At 44.0% G+C, this 17,818-nt stretch overlaps 1 protein-coding gene across 4 annotated transcripts in view; it reads right to left on the reverse strand.

Moving 5' to 3' along the window:
* Window positions 1-17,818, reverse strand: part of RUNX1 (RUNX family transcription factor 1) — a 232,817-nt gene that overhangs the window by 64,099 nt on the left and 150,900 nt on the right. For all 4 annotated transcript variants that reach the window (XM_072968885.1, XM_072968882.1, XM_072968884.1 and 1 more), the window contains one exon: window positions 14,407-14,563. In XM_072968885.1, coding sequence (XP_072824986.1) covers window positions 14,407-14,563 — 157 coding nt within the window. The remainder of the gene's footprint in view (window positions 1-14,406; window positions 14,564-17,818) is intronic.

Raw genomic sequence — 17,818 nt, forward strand, 5'->3', positions numbered from 1 at the left:
TTCCACAAAGACCAGAGTGGTGGGCAGTCTGTGAGGAAGGGAGGGTTGGTGGCAAACGGGCGGTGAGGTCTGACGGTGGGAGCGGAGGTGAGCCTTGGTGTCCCGCAGGTGGTGCCAATGGAGCACCCCCAGGCTCATCCTCTCTTCTCTAGAATTCCAGCACTCCGAGAGTGCAGAGGGCAGCAGGCCGGCAGTGGCCTGGAACTTAGAGCTCCATCAGGGAAACTGCACAGTTCAACTTGAACTTCAAGTTCAAGTTCACTCCTGTCCCGCCAGCTGGCGACCTTTGTAAGCACAATTGCAACTGGCTGATCCACTTGATAAACAAGCCAGGCCAAATGCTGCCCTCCCCGCTCCCTCCACCCCCACCCCCTGCATGTGTCGTCCCCCTCGACGCCAGTGTGTTCATCCAAATGCCAGTGCAGAAGACTAGCTGCTTTATTTAGTTGGGCAGAAGGTCACGGGGCCAGTCTTCCTGGACATTTGCTGCCACAACACACTCTCCAAGGCGAGGCAGTGACAGCAGCCCCAAGTCTGTGCTTTCTGAGGCCTCATGTTTACGGGGGTACCGGGGCTGGTGAACTCTGGCAGCCCAGCCGGCTGTGGTCTCATAAAGCCGCGGCTGGACCCTGCAGTTCCGCAAGGGCCCGGGGCACACACCCCACTTCCTCACCACATCTGGGAAGTGGTGAAACCTCAGGATTGCTGCAAACGGGTGCACTGCTTCCCCAGGGCAAGGGTGGGGAGAGGAAAGGAAGGTGAAAAGGAGACTGGAGATCATTTCACACCCCCGAGCAGAATAACATCTTCAGAATAAGTGCCCCATCACATCACGACAACGTCATGGCCATGGGTGTCTGAGGGGCAGTCTCTCCTCCTTCCATCCTCCTATGCCTGTCCCTCCCCAGGTTTGGTTCATGGGTAGCCAAGCCGCCGGCACTGGCTCCTTAGCCACTGGGCTCTGTTTTGGTCATTCTCCTTGGTGAACATTTGGACCCGTGAGTCATCTTCTCCTTTTTGGGCCAGTTTCGGTGGGATGTGAAACTTGCCCTTTGTCACGCAAGGGAAGGCTTGTCTGCTGCTGGGGGGTCACACAGCTTAGGAAATGCAATTGTGATATTTTTCACTCATTGGTGCATCTTTGTGGGGAAACCGGTTCTGCTCACACACTTTAAACAGGAAAAGTCAAAGAAGAAATAAGACACAGCTTTTGAAAACCAAGAAAGCCAGGGAAGGCTCAAGTTTTGCTCTCTGCAAGTTCTGGAAATCCCAAAAGATTGTGAGATGTTGCAGGAAGACCTCTTCTCTTACCACATAGTCCGTGCTGGGTCTAATTTTGATCGCAGGTAACTAAGAATTAAAATTAACAAACCCTCAGATTCCAGGAGAAATCTGAATTTGCAGTATTTTGCACAAAGTATTTCTAATTTATGTTGCTCACTTTTCCACTGAAACAACCTCGTGGCCAAAATGCATGCTTTTGTTCTTCATCCATTTTCTGACCCAAACACCATGATTTTTCACAGCAGGGCTGTATAATTCTTTTTTTTTTTAATTGAAGTATGGGAAGTTTACAATGTGTCAGTTATTTCTGGTGTACAGCATATTGTTCAGTCATACATATACATACATATATTCGTTTTCATATTCTTTTTCATTATAGGTTACTACAAGATATTGAATACAGTTCCCTGTGCCATGCAGAGGAAACTTGTTTATCTGTTTTACATATACTAGTTAATATTTGCAAATCTTGAACTCCCAATTTATCCATTCTCCCTCCTTTTCCCCGGTAACCATAAGATTGTTTACTATGTCTGTGAGTCTGTTTCTGTTTTGAAGATAAGTTCATTAGTGTCTTTTTTTTTTTAGATTTCACGTATGAGTGATATCATATGGTATTTTTCTTTCTATTTCTGGCTTACTTCCCTTAGAATGATGATCTCCAGGTCCACCCATGTTGTTGAAAATGGCATTATTTTATTCTTTTTTATGGCTGAGTAGTATTCCACTGTATAAACATACCACAACTTCTTTATCCAGTCATCTGCTGATGGACGTTTAGGTTGTTTTCATGTCTTGGCTATTGTATATAGTGCTCCTACGAACATTGTGTGCATTATCTTTTTGAATTAGAGTTCCCTCCAGATATATGCCCAGGAGTGGGATTGCTGAATCATGTGCTAAGTTGCTGTATAATTTTTTATTTGGAGATTTCCAAATAGGGTCCAGATTCTTCAAGCTGTGCAGAATTTCCCAGTTTCTCTGAATTGAACCAAAGTGAAGATGTCAGTGTGTGACCACTCGTGTGCAAAGTGCCCGTGTTTACAGACACCCTTGTCTGATTGCACCTGCGTCCACACAGGCAAAATGCAGGTGAAAGGCCCCAGCTACTGGCATGAGGACAACCCCCTGAAGCTGATCAAAAGTCAGATGCTTACAATACAGAACTGAGTTTGCCATAAAAAAAACAGCATGCAATGGGTATGATGGAGTGTTTGAAAAGTACAAGTTTTACTTAGAGAAAACCAAACCAAACAAAACAAAAAAACATGCCAAGCATTTTCTCTGGAGCTGTTCTATAAAAATGAGTTGTTTGAGGACAGGGACAGTGCTTTATTAATCTTTGCATCTTCTGTTTCAAGGCAATAAAAAAAAGTTTGATAAATGGATCAATGAATTATCCTGTAAACTTTCAGCTTGACAGCTGGTTCTTTATGATGTCTGATTTCACTTGGAAAGCTCTGTTCTCCTTTTTGGCAGCACGGGCGTGAGCTCAGCCTTGCTATAGGAAAGGATGGGTAAGCCTTTCTCTTCATGGAGAGTGTTAACTGAACCCCAAGGAACCACGTCGCGTGCATGGAATTTCACGCTTTCTTTCCCAGATGTCAGGGTCCCTTTCTGATCTTCCTTTTTCCTTTTGGTATCTGAGTTCCTGAGTGTCTCGAATAAGAAACCAAGTTTTCATCCTTTTAGCCCAAACACCTCCAATACCCTGAATTCACAGCCTCTTTATGTCAAGGCCACACCTGCTGCCCGGTACTTCCATCCTGAGAGCCCTCTGACTGGCGCACCCAAATTCCCTAGTTTCCACCCATCAGGCTAAATGCCACCCAGGACAGGTGACCAAAGTGACCTCCTGGGGCTGGCCTAGTCCTAGCCCTGACCTGCTTGGGCTCACAGCCCAAGGCCACGTGGTGCTGCGGCAGAGAGGCCTGAGCAGTAGGCATTTCGATGGGAAGACAGCGTCAAGGTCCTCATGTCTGCCCAGCAGCCTTTTTACTCCGGTAGCGCTGCCACAGGAAGCGGAGAGGGCAGGTCGGGGCGGAGGCCCAGCGGGAAGAGGGCAGCTCCAGGCAAAGCTGCAGGGTGTGGGAGGCAGGGCCTGGTGGGAGCTGATTTCTAGACACCACGACATTTACCAAACAGGGTGGTGTTTGCAAACTAGGTATACGGTGAACCCTCCGTGTCCACGGGTCCAGCATCCCTGAATTCAGCCAACCTCAGATCCAGTCTCTAAGCTCCAAGCACCCTCCAAAAGCCCCGTCTCCCCCTCCATTTGCAACCCTAGCATCTTCCTACATTTGCATCTGGTGATACCAGTTCCCTGCTTAAACCTGCTGGCGCTCCCCCATTTCACTGGGACTAGATCACATTCCCAGCATGGGTGTCAAAGCCCTTACAAGCTCTCTGTTGGCAGGCTAGGTGTTCCTCCCCACCCTGTTTTCTCTCCTTGGACCCCCTTCCCGATGCCTTCACCTGGACAGCCTCCTGGTCACCCTAAAATGTCTCAACTGAGCTGACAGGTTGTCCAGAAAGACCCCTAAAATGTTATGTACCTGGCGGTGCTTTTGCTCCTGTCACACTTGTCCTTTCACCACGGCCACTCAGAACAGCGACGCCTGCTTAACTGTGGGCCCCTCACTGCCCCAGCAGGCTGTGGCTTCTCTTGGGCTGGCATTTGTTTATCTCCAATGCTAGCCCAGTGCCTGGTATATAGCAGGTGCACAATGCATGTCTGATGAATGAATGAATGACATACCCTCATGAAATGCCCTCTGGGTTGGCGGACAGTTCTAATAAAGTAGCAATGGGCACTATATTTCCCTGATTGAACAGGGTCCAAAGCCTGTGAGAAAGACTCACCAATTAAAACAGAGAACACAAAGTGCATCACAGGGTCTGTGTCTGGCAAATTATTATTCATGTATTTCATGAATTCATGTCCGGGATCATTATAATTCATGCATTTATGAGTATTTATAAAATTCCTGCTGTGTCTCAGACACTCTCATTTTACAAGGTTCCTAGGAGGATAAAGGCATATAAATTCCTCGTCATTCCTAACTTTCTGACTTGGTGGGATATGGGCTAACTCCTGCTCTCTCTCTTCCCTCGTCCCTCAGCAATTGTCCTGTAGAAGGAAGAACAATGCCTAGGTAAGTCGGAGCCCTTCTTCCTAAGCCCTGCTACACAAGCATCATCTCATTCTAATCGTCCTGAAAACCTTTCAAGATGCACATGCACATTGTCATACCCATTGTACAGATGGGGAGACTGAGGCCAGCACCTCTGAGTCCTGCAAGCCCGCCTGCTTTTCATCCTTTGTCACACGACCTTCCAAAGACCCACAAAATTGTCACCAAGAGATGTGCATGTTTCTGTGCTGTGACTGTGAGTCAGAGGAATATGAGATGGGGTACAGTGGTTTCCGTGGACTCTAGAGCCCATGGATTAGGGCAGAAGGCAAGATACCTCTCCAACCAACAGCCAGATTAATCAATTCCCCGTTGCTATGTGGCCAGAAAAGAAAAACACACACGAGTGTTCACTTGCAGTTTCTGGAAATGCTGAGATACAACTTTAAAATGTCTTCCAGGGGAAGAGCCAGGGTGTCCTGAAGTGAGGTCCAAGGCGAGCTGCCGCAGCGCTACTATAAAACTGCCCTACACTTGGGTGGAGTCAGCAATTACAACGCAGGAAGAATGTGATGCTGCGGGGTGCCAGCCAGGGGACAGGACAAAGGGATTATTCTGCTTCATTGTTAAAATGCAGTGTTTATTGTTAAAATACGATTGGGAATTAAAGGGGCATGTATGAATCATAAATATTTGCATGCCATTAAACGTCTGGACAAAAGAGTTGGAAGGGCTAAGTTGGGAGAACTTCTTTTCCCATGAAAAACAGTGCCTCGAATTACAGTACATATTTAATTTCGCCTCTTCCATCGCTGATCTAAAATCACAGTGCCCACTACGCATAACCCTTTCGTGACCTGACAGCTAGCTCTACGGCCCCGACGAATAAGGATAAGGGTTGATGTTCTCCCCCAGAAAAGTCGTGCATTTAGACGAACAAAAAAGCAGGTCCCGGTTGCACCGTCTGTTACGCAATCAGAGTTGCCATTAGCTATTCTGCTGAGTTAGTGCCACAGCAACAGATCTTACCGTGAAAAGTAATAACCACCAAAGTCTGTCTTATTTCAGATAATCCTTGCTGCATTCTGCTGCCTTCAGCCCAAGGTTGAACTGGGCTCAGACAGATCAAGTAACTTGCCTAGGACACACAGCTCTGAGCCAGTGTCCTCAACCAGCGTTCACTCCCACCCCCCCACCCCCCACCTCCCGTCCCATTTGGCAAAGTCAGCAGGCATTTCTTGTTGTCAGGACCCGTGACCTGGAGGCGGAGTGCTCCCGGCTACGGGGCAGAGGCCAGAGGTGCTGCTAACCATCCAACAATGCAGGGGACAGTCCCCACAACAAAGAACCATCAGCGCTAAATGTCAGCGCACCCAGGGTGAGGCGCTGTCTTCCCGGCGGAGAGCCCACTCAAGTCCGCGTGCTAAGCACTGGGCTCTCCTGCCTGGAGCAAAAGGAATCCTGGGCTCTTTACTCATCCGGAGAGAGTTAATGCGTCCCTGCTCCGTATCAGGCACTGGTCTAGTTACAGATGATGTCACACAGTGCTTTGCTAGTTAAGGGCAGGATCTCCTGGGTTTTGAAAATTCTTGGAAGGCCACCTCCGGGGGGCTTCCAGGCTCATCTTCGTTCTTTCCCCAGTGCTTGTCTCACCTGCTCAAGCCGCAGCCATTCCTGAGCCCTTTCCCCAGCGGCCTTCACTCCCTGGCATGTCTAGGTCCCCGAGCAGCCCAGCTCAGATCCCACCCAGGAACACCCGTGTGGGTAGTTAACTCTTCCTAGTCTCAAACAATCAGACCCACAGCTGATCTTCACGCCGAATCTGGGAGCTGGTTGCTTTACTGAGGGGAGCTTACAGGAAGCAGAGGGGCAGGAGAGTTCAGAGTGAGGGTCCACAAACACATAGCCAGAGTAGGCAGTCACAAAAAGACGTATTCAAGAAATTCCACCTGCAGCGGACACTGTCTTGCTGCAGTGAGAACACTTAGAGGGCTCTTTTTTCAGACTGCTTTCAAGCCATTTTTCCCTAAATCTCCATGTGGAAAATAGATGATGGCAGACCAGCAAGTCGGGGCCGGTGGGAGACAGCTTGGGAAGAATCCAGCCTCTGTCTGCCTGTGGTCCCTGCAAACCTAGCATGTTGGCCGGACAACCAGGCTCTCCAGGGCTGCAAATCAAATCGGGCTTGCATCCCGTCCCTGCCCCTTCCTTGCATTTCCCCCAGGCATGCAAACTGAGTCCTTTTTGGTTTCTGCAAGGTGTCGGTCAGCCATGCATACCAGGACCTTGCTTTTAGCACTTTTTAGTTCAGAAAACGAAGTCATTGTCCTCTCACATCAATTCCAGTTCCTGGATTGGTGAATCTGTGGCCCCAGACTGAGACCTGGGGGTGGGGGTGGCACTCAGCAAAGAGAAGCCAGCAGAGCTCCCGAATTGTTTCTGCCGGTCCCTGTGGACCTGCACGCCTGTGACACTCCTGAGGGAGTGGCTGTAAGGGGGAGTCCTCCAGGAAGAGCTTTTCCTGCCGGGAGAGGCTGACCCCACCTCAGCCTCTCCTTCCGGACACCACACATCCCCAACCTGGGAGATTCGGAGGTGGTGTGATTCGATGCACACAGAACACGGGTATATTTTCATATTTAAAAAAATTTTGATATTCAGTGATGCTTTCTAATTTTATATTTTTTATTCTGTGTAAACTTTTCAACCTAAGTTTTTCACAAATTTTGTAGAGAGGCAGAAACTGGTAGGGAAGAGAGGTAAAGGAGACATTTTACAACTTACCATGAATGAGTGAGGGGCCAGCCTGGGGGTGTCTTGGCAGGACTGACATTTTGCACGGGTGGGGCTGCCCTGTGCCCTGTGGGATGTTTACCAGCACCCCTGCTCTCTACGCACTAGGTACTAGGAGCACCCCCCAACCCCAGTGGTGACAACCAAAAATGTCTACCGACAGTGCCAGACGTCCTCTGGGGATCCAACCACCCCAGATGGGGACCTCAGAGGAAGACCACCATCAACACTGATAAGCAGATAATAGATAAGATAGGATGGTGAGGGTGGAATATCTGGAAAGACCCAGCGCTGTAGGTGCTGGACACCATTTAAAGAGGCCAAAGCTGTATTATGATTGGCGTTTAGACTCTTCCTCATTGATTATAGACAGATAGATAGGCAAGCAGACAGTGACTGTACTCCATACAATGGTTTCAAATAGAATGAAGAATAAAACATCTGTAAAAACCCAAAACCAATGCCTGGAGCAAACTGGAGTGTTTCTACCTCCAAACAGGCCCATCCCTCCTTGCCCTCCTTGCCGCGTCTGCTGAGATGTGATAAGCCTACAGATCACCAGCTGTGTTCAAACGCCCCTGTTCCTGTGCCTTGCCTTTGTTTGAGCCAAGGAAAGTCTCCTTTGTTTGCATAAGGTGACTCAGTTAAGGCCACATACCACCCTTAAGGGGTGCCGGCCAGCCCTCCCATTCACCAGACCCAGGAGTGTCCTTGGACCAGGAGGCTGGGGGAGGGTGCAGTCCAGCAGATGGCGCGGCCCCTACATTCTTAATGACGCTCTTAAAACTTAAGGTAAAAGCAAGGACTAATCTATGCTGAAAAATCAACAGGAAATTTACTTACATCTTTGAGAAAAATACAGTTTAAGTGGCTTCTACCTACGTGAATGCTTCCTCACCAAGGAAATCAGAGGAAACGCATTTTGAATCCTGCAGCACGATGGCCAGGAGGCTCTCGGAGGAGGTTGTTAGGATCATTTTACGACTTATGGGTCCTCAACTACCTGAAACCCTTGTTGGGAGGAAGTTCAGTGACACAAAATGGAGCTCCTACATGGGGCACCCCAGAGAGCCTCACAGAGAGTGGAAAGGGCTGGAATCCCAAATCAGCGCCAGCAGCGGGGATGCAGGGAAAGCTCCATTCTTAACATGGACTGAAGTACATCTCTGTGAATTCAGAACTCACATCAGAACCAGTGACGCAGGGCAGGCATTGCCTGAACTCCACTAATGCGTGTTTATAAATATAAAACTCTTGAAGAGCGGCAGTTCCTCCCCTGCACCCTGAGAGTGAGCTGATTAAAACTGGCACCTCTGAAAGTATTCACCAGCAGCTCGTTAGATCCACACTGCTCACTTGTTAATTTCTATTAATTATTTTATTTGGGCTTCAGATGAGATGTTATTAGCATGGATTTAGTCCTCCGAGACAATTTGGTCCAGGAAATCTTCTCAATGGAAATACGGACACACACACGCACACGCACACACACACCTCTCTGACGGAAAGTCCAAGAGATCCTTCAAAACCACGTAACCTCTCCATACTGACGGTACATAGTTATTCACAAACATCCCCTCTCTGATCTCAACGTGTTTTATAATCACCAACAGAAAGAAAACAGTCATCAGACAGTATGCCATCTCTCTTTCAACAAGTCATTTTTCTTTAAAAATAAAGACGAGAACTAGAATATGTTCTTCCATAACCAGTCTTCTCCACCCTCTCTTGCCCCTCGCCAACCAGCACAAAAAAGAAAATACAAAACTGATTTATTAGAACCAGAGCAGCAGTGCAGCCGTTGGCCGGATCACTGTTTATGTCTATAATGCTTGCTGCTGAAACAGGAAGCTCTAAAAATCACTCAACCATTATTTCTCTCGGAGGCGCTTTCTGATTGATAGTCCTCTGTCCCCACCAAAAAGAACTGCCTCAACCCAAGGCAAGCCGGTTGGTAAGGAAGGGGTTTTGGGTTGCGGGGGTGGGGATGGGGGCAATGGGTGGAAGGAAGTCCAGCTTCTGCCCATCGACTCTTAAATATCATTCACACAAATAACCTCAATTTTAAAAAGCTGTCCGACACCATCAGTGATGCCTGGCACTTCATAAAATCAGCAAGAAAACCATGAAGGGATAAACTGTGAGACTGCGTGTTCCAGGCACAAGAAAGTTTTCAAGAAAGCTCTTCCCCTTGGGCTCTGCCATGTCCCCAGGCGGGACAGGGACTGCTGGGTGGTGGTTGGGGGTGGGGAGAAATTTGCTTTGTGAAAGCATTGTTCCTCTTTTATTGGTAAACGCGAAACAGAATGAGAGAGCTGATCTCTAGAGATGAATTCTACATCAGATCACGAATACCAGCCTTCGACCTGCCATCGAAAGAGATTATTTGCTAGGGCTGCGGAGGCTGGGTGTATAAGAGGCTGGGTCTTTTTCCAGCCATATTTACCCATATCGAAGTCTGAAACAGATTTCAGTAAATATATTCTTTTAAAGTGTAGATCAACAGCAACCCCTGAAAAGGGGGAAAATGGGAGAGTTGCTGTTAATACAACTCATATCTTTTCTTTGTATTTTCTACACAAGATCTGACTGCCAGCTCACTATCCATGTCATCCATGAAACAACACGGGGGTTGTCAAATGCACTTTCCTTCCCTTACTCTACGAGTCTGTGATAAAACAGAGAATGACTTGCATCCTATGAAAATATTGTGAGTCATTCAGAGCATTGCTCAGTAATAACCACTCCATAAGGACATGTCTCTCTTTGTTTGGAATTTCAGGACACTCGATCCTTTTCTAAATGTACCTTTTCTTCCACCACAATCTTTCACTCCTCTGAAAGGCCATCTCTCGATACCGCTCCCCAAATAATATAAAATACCTTAAGAATGAAAATGCCTTAAGTAACAAACATTACACAAATAAGCAATAACCCAGATTGGGACAGGGTAAATATTATGTCTGGGAACACGTCCACAGCAAGAACGTAATGAAGGAATTTCATTTTATAAAAGCATGGGGAAGGGTACAAATATTTTGAAAGTAGGCAAGATTAAAGTTGCCAGGGAGGTCAACATAAACACAAATTCCACCAAGAAATTAAACCCAGTCCTAAGAGATGGGAGAACACGCGGCCTCACTCGGCTGCTTGTGGAATTTGCACTGCAGGTCTGCAGCCAGGGGGCCAGGCAGTCACTAGAGAAGAGGATGCCCCTTGGATGACAAAACAGGCCCTTTTCCCTTGCAAGGGACTATATGCGCACCCACCTGATGGCCTTCCGAAGGTCTGGACCAGCAGTTTGAATGGAACCTACTTTCTTAATTACACAAACCAGGTCCTGGCTATCATAAAAGCAGGTGTAACCAAAACAGCATAGGGCACAAGAATGTCTTCCTCACTTGTCCATTTATTTACTCATTTTCTAGTGATCTATAATGTGCAGCACAGCTCTAGGCTGGCCCTCCATGGTCAAAGCAAAGTTCCAGCGTCACAGATTCTTGGCTTGGGGGTCCATGGAGTCCCCAAGAGGTCCATAAATGAACTTCAGCAGCCCTGGAAACTGAAATTGTACAAGAATCTGTGTTGAAGGGCACATGGGTGTTTTTTTTTCCTTTGGGGGAAGGTTTCCAAGGGTTTTCAGAATTATTTATGATGTTCTCAAAAGATTAAAAATCATAATCTTAGAAAAATAAGGAGGAAATTTGCCGTGGATTCTTTCCCCCCATTTACGATGTGGTAGATGATACGGTCTGGGAGATTTCCTCTTTGGTTCTAAAATGAATTAACTAAAGCCGTATTCCCTGATTGATCGATTCCTTTCCAACTGATTAAGTACTCCAGTAGGGACGGAAGCACTCACAGATTTCACTGCTACAACTTCTTCAACGTCTCTCAGCTGCAGCCACGAAACACTTTCTTGTAACTGCAAGTGTCAGTAGCACCTGCCTCAGCTGCGGATGGAAGCTGATGTCAACTGCTGCCAATTAACGTCACCAAAGAGAATTCCTCTAGAGCCTGAGCTTTGATTTTCTGGGGGTCAGGGAGACTCCCAGAACGTGTTTATGTGTGAATTGTTCCGAACGACAACCAGCGTGCTCAGCATCACCTCTCCTCTCCTGGGAATTGCTATCTCTCCCTCCATTGTAAAGGACTGGTGGATTTATATGGAGATACTGAATCAAAGGGAGAAAATTCCAAGGGCGAGATACCCCTGAAGGAGAGATTTCAGTTGTCAGGGAGAGAAGGAGGGAAGGGAAGAAAAGGAAGGAGGAAGGCTCAGACTGCTGAAGTCTTCACCGGTATTTTTTAGGGGCCAGTGTTGTCAGCCAGGCCGTAAAAGCCGGATGGGCAGGTTTTCCCAGTTGCAGGCTGAACCCGAGGTTAGGAGCTGTGGTCCTGGACAGGAGCCAGCAGCCAGACAGATCGGTTTTGTAGAACAGAGAAAAACCCTTCCATGTTCAACCCCTGGCAGTTTCTATAAGGTTTACAATCCCCAGGGATTGGCAGCAGGGAAAAGAAAAGGGGGTTTCTTTTTCTCCCCTTTATTTGGAACCAAGCACCAGGTCCCCTGGAGAATCCTTCAGACCAGTGGCTTTGGACAGAACGCAAAATTGGCACTGAGACGTTCAGATGAGCCAGTAGCCAGGACCTCCTCGGTCCCCGTGTGGTGTGTTGATGCCAATGACATATTCTCAGACACGTTTTCAAAAACAGAAAACAAAATAGTGGATAGTCTTAAAATCACTTAATAAAACGTTATGAAACTTTTAAAAGACACGATTCAGTGAGGAAGATTAAGGCTAATTGTTAAAATGAGTGGGCATCACCTGCTCATGTCTTCATAATAGAAAGCAAACTGAAAAAACACAAACAAAAAACCCCAAACCCGGCAGTCTTTGATGTTGACACTTACACTTGAAAGAGTAAAATCAAGTTGTATTTTATGACTAGGGGGAGAAATAGACAGAGTCAAACTGGGCTTTTTGACAGCTCATTTTGTCTTGTAACACTAACCAAAAAAAAAAAAAAATTCACTCAAGACCAGCAGTATCACGATAACTGTAACTGGGTCCAACATGCACTTCGAGCTCCTCTCCTTCGGATTGCTTATTGTCACGTGTGGGAAGCAGAGCCCGTTCAAAACAGATACTGTCCATCTATGGAGAGTTGCAATTAATTTTTTCATCCCAGGTTATCAAAAGACAGCCTGGCCTTGGTTACAGCTATTTCACTCTTGGGGTTTTATGCAAACTCAAGGGCATACTGGCACGAATCAGGCAGCCAAATGCAAACAATCCACACCTTGGGGAAACAGTTCACTGCTACCCAAGTAAACACAAGCTCCTCTTAGTCACCCACTCAAAACAGAAATGGCCAGTGAGGGACGAGAGACCAGCCCTCGACGCCAGCAAAGCAAGCATGCTGCTTTCAAAATCGCATTCTTTATCATCACCAACCTCCTGGGCATGGCCAGGCCACTGCTGCACTCCTTACGGGAAAATGTCGCTGGCTTGGGCCATTAAAGAATTTCCAAAACTTTCATGACCGAAACTTGCCCCGTAGACCCACATAGATGCCTCCTATGATAATACTGCTTTCTCTGGAAATGCCACCAAATGACACTCGTTCTGCTCCTAAGAGGAGCAATCCACAGGAAGTGAGCTGCTATGATTACTGGGCTGGGAGGCACGGACCAGGAGGTCGGGCCTTTGTTTTTTATTGGCTTCTCACCCACTCTGCCAGCTGCTCATCTGAAGCCTTCAAGATGTTTTCTAAACACACATCTCTGAACCATAATGTGAATTCCATTTAGTGAAAGGTGGAGACTTTTAATATAACAAGTGAACCCATATAATGACTTATGCTTTTATACCTTATAGCATCATTCATGCTTTCAATAAGTGGGTATAATTTTCTTTGCATTACCCTATTATTAACATAGTGCTATGAACATATATTTTTAATCACGTTACAAGTATTTAAATTTTCTCCACCTATTGATTCTACTCAGAAAAGCCCCAGACAGCTAGGATAGCACAAAAACAATAGCCAAAAACAGCAACATGCCTTTACCCACTTTCCTCTTTGACTAATTGAATTCCCCAAGAACACAGATTTTCTTGTATTTTTGAATGCCTTATAAAGAGTAATGATTACTCTTATGATTAAACGTCCATTGATTGTACTTTAATTTTTTCAATACAAGAGTCATCTACTGCTATTTAGGTACTTGCTACGTCTTTTTATTATACTCAAAATAACTTTTATTTTTAAGCTTATTCAATACTATATTACAAAAATGAGATTTTCCAAGCAAACTCCCCTACCTCCTTCAATTAAATTTCCAGTAGTTACTGCTATTTATAAAATATGACTTAGGTTCTTACAATACATACAAAATGTAATATTTGAAAATAACTGGAAACCAGAGGAGATTACAAGCCAAGATCCCTTTTTCTGCTCTAATATTGTGATAATGGGCGTGGAAAAATAAAACTGCACTGATGAAACAGTTCCTCTGGATAACCTGGTCTTTAATATTATTAGTACCTAAAATATTAACTGGGCCCAGCCCCTCCCTGCAAATAATAAAAAGACATCCAAATTTTATATAATAGGAAGGTCACATTGCCATCAAATTCACCAAACTAGAATGGTACTATTTCTTCATATTTTATCATTAAAAAAATGCTCACTTGAAATATGCTTCAGTAACTATATACCATATATCCTTCAAAATTATTGGAAGTGATCATCTGAAACTCTGTCACTTGTCATGGATAGCACATAGATCCTTAAGTTAAAGGCTTCCAGTAAAAAGATTTCTGAAAATTATTAAAGAGAGAACCCCAGATGCATACTCCTAGTTTCCATGATGGTAAGTTTTATATTTTTACATTTTAGTAAAGATCTGAGAGGTTTCCTTGAAATTCATAATCCATGTTTTATATGCTCCAAATCGGTCTTAAATAAGACCAGTTCAATAATAGAAAGCTATCACGTAAAGTGAGATTCTGTTAAAAATGTTAAATTGAAATAAATATTTTTTAAAAGTTTGATGTAGCAATAATAACAGGAAGAAATGACTGTATTTCTAGGAAATCCCATCATAGAAACTTCTAGATGTTTTGACATCTGCCTTGGTTGCCATGTAAATATTCTGTGCTTCAGTTCAGTTTTGACAGATACATACCTCTTCCACTCCGACCGACAAACCTGAGGTCATTGAATCTTGCAACTTGGTTTTTCATGGCTGCTGTTGCATTTCTCAGTTCGGCTGAGTAGTTTTCATCATTGCCTGCCATCACAGTGACCAGAGTGCCATCTGGAACGTCCCCCAGAGCCACCACCTAAACACCAGTCAAGGGACAGATGCAGACACCAGGCAGGTTAGAAACTTTCATGCCATTTGCGTAGTCATTATTCTAAAACTCAATATATATGACATGATGCTTTTGAGTTTTCAAAGGAACAGCAGTCGTAAGTTAAACAAAACAACAGCCAAGTTATTAATGGGAAGATTCACTTTAAATTCCACTATGCAAAACTAAATATAAATGTTCAAGTCATAAAACATTCACCTCATGAAGCTGTGTAAGGTCACAGGGCACAGTTGGAATAAGATGCATAACAAGAACTTTGAAAAGCTCTGCCTTCTCATGAATATGATCATCTCTTCCTAATTCTGCATATTTGAGAAACAGAACATCTTGTTTTTTGGAAGTTTGTAACCTAACCCATCTTTTACTCATCCAGACATCCACTGACAGGCCGAACAGGGCCAACTTTATCTTTTCAGGGTTTAAACTTATTTCTGCTAAAATGAAATTCGATTGCCACCACTGAACTGTTGAAGATTCTTGAATGATTTAAACTGCCCCTCTGCCGTCAGTTCATCCTTGATGCCTTCTTCTACTTTCTTTTATTATCTTAATTTTCACTAGCAGTGAATTCTGGTATGCAAGGAAAAAAGAAAAACAGAAATATACCCTTTGCTTAACACTAATTACGAAGTCAACAGACCTCAGAGAAGAGGGGTGCTCATTTTTGTGTCCTCCTCTGAATTCAGGAGTGGAACTCCATAGCATTTTTATATCTGTGAGTCACAGGGTTGTGTTAACTAGGACCAGATAGATGACAAGGTGTCTGTTCTCCAAGCCCAGATGACCTTGAAGAAGAATTCCTTCAATGGAACTGAACAGGAATAGATTTCCTATCAGGGCTATTCAAGTAAACTAGTAAAAAAAAATATTTTTGATACTTAGGTAATAAAAAAGAACAGCCATTTCAAGGTAAAGTGCTCTAAAGTGCATGGCACAAAGGTGCTTCGTACTGTAGGATCCCACTTCTTGGTCATTTGACCTTTCCAAAAACTATTTTCTTGGTCTAAAAATTTATCATTAGCTATACTTCCATTGTTTCTATTTTGTACAAGTGGTCACAGAATTTCAAATCAAAATGCCCTCAAGTTGTATTTGTTCCTATCACTTCCGACTTCCCTTCTGGTACTCTCTCAGTAGTGAAATGTGTGCTAATCATTCCAATTATACAAGTTTTTTTTTTTAAGTTTGCTTTTTGAGTTGTGATAATAAAGCATTCTACAGTGATTATTCCTGCCACTGTTTCCCACCTCCTCATTTTTACCTAATAATTACTACATTTTGGGGGTGGTGGTAATACCTATATTTCAGTCCTCTTTTCCTGTCTGTAAACAAGGCTGCCACAGACTCCCTTGTATGAGAGCAAAGCCATGTTTCTCTAAATTCCCATCTTCACTGCCTGCTTAATCATTACCCTTTCTCCTTGTCATCCAGATGATCATCTATTGTTTTTATTCCCTATGAGCTTCAGCTCTTGGATTCAAAGAAATAGGACGGGGAAAACGAACCCATAAGGGTGGCCCTACTTCCGACCCCAAGACTGCATCAGGGGAATCAATTCTCACAGCAATAGGCAGGCAAGTTCCTCATCTAATTTTATCCAACTTGCACTTTTATCTTTCTTTCTAATCCTTTCCATCCAAATGTTGTACATCTTTTCTATAAAGGAGATTTACAAACAAAGCTGTTTAGTCCCCAGGCACCCTCTAATTAGGTATTTAGATCCATTAGAAGTATGTGTGTTGCTGTTTAATTAAGAGCAGTAATATGGCAATTCCCTTTTGTTTCAAAAACATAATTGAAATAAATCTCCTTGATCAGTTATTTAATGATTGTTACCATTTTTTTTCTATTTCCATAAAAAGTACTTGCTTTATTCTGCTCTTTTCAGTCTCTTAAAAATCCCCCTCCTCTTTTTTTCCACTGATTTCACTTCCCTCTGTAAAATTAACTCACAATGTTGAAATGTCCTCCTTGAACACATATTTTTACTTCCTCATCCTCATCTCCCTGTGATGACCTGGCGTCTCTATTTTAATTCAACATTCAGTAAGTGTACAGGGACTGAATCAACTGCATGGTTTTCCAGCTGAATAACTCATTGTGGGAACAGAATCTGTAAATAGGTTAAAATAAATAAATCTTGTTTTATAACTACCAAAATGTATTCTAAATCACCTTCCTCCTACTGGCTCCACTCATAGTGGTCCATGCCTGTGCCTCGTTCATCTTTCCAAAACTACCCTCATCAGTAATATGGCAAATTCATGAGACCGTCATCAAACAGAAATAAATATAGAGTAAAATGATCGTGGTGGCTAAATAAGAAAGGCTTGTTGATGTTGGAATTTAAGACTAAAAAAAAAATTAGGCCTTTAACTCCTTCTTTTCCCTTTTTAAAAAAATGCAGCAGGAATCAAAGCTATTTTGGGGCTCAAAGATCATTTACTCGGCCTTTTATTGATCTCAGAGGGATTTCTTTTAATGGTAGAGGGAAGGGGGAAATACTAAATCCAGGGAAATTATATTAATAAAATATATCATCTAATTATTAGCAAGCATTCTTAGACTAGGAAAAACTTTTTTTAAATTTAAAACTAACATCTCTGCTAATTTGATACAGATTTTATCATTGATAGGCAATATAAAGAGAATTAAAAAAAATCTAACTTCAAACAGAAAAAAGCAAAGGGAGTAATGAAAAAGCTATAAACAATAGGTAAAGAAACACAAACATTTACATTTTAACACAGACCAAACAGACAAGAAGGGACTTGCTGGCCAAAGGATCTCTCTCTCTCTCTCTCTTTTTTTTTTACTTCTCTGTTTTTAAAGTATCAGGAAGTTGGGCAAAATATCAACCCTCCTCTATGTTACAGAACCCTCATACTGCTCTTGGTTAGCGTATTCACAGTTCAAACTGGCATTTTAAACCAACTCTAATTAGGCTGAAATTACAGTCACAATTCATTTATTTCAAATCCCTTAATTTTCCAGTGTTTTAAAGAAAGCTGTGGAGTGGAACTTAGAATTCAGCTGAGATGACATTTAATGCATAGCTCGGCACCACGATCTTGCCGACAGTAATGCTACTTCTTTCTTTCTTTCTTAAGAAAATAATATTAGTATCAGCGTCCAAGGCCTCTGAACTTGCTGAAGGCATGTTTATGCCTTCGGACTCTGATGTACCAGGGCCTAAATAAACTTTAATATTACAGTATTACA

This window comes from Vicugna pacos, chromosome 1 (genome assembly GCF_048564905.1).
Source record: "Vicugna pacos chromosome 1, VicPac4, whole genome shotgun sequence".
Lineage (NCBI taxonomy): Eukaryota > Metazoa > Chordata > Mammalia > Artiodactyla > Camelidae > Vicugna > Vicugna pacos.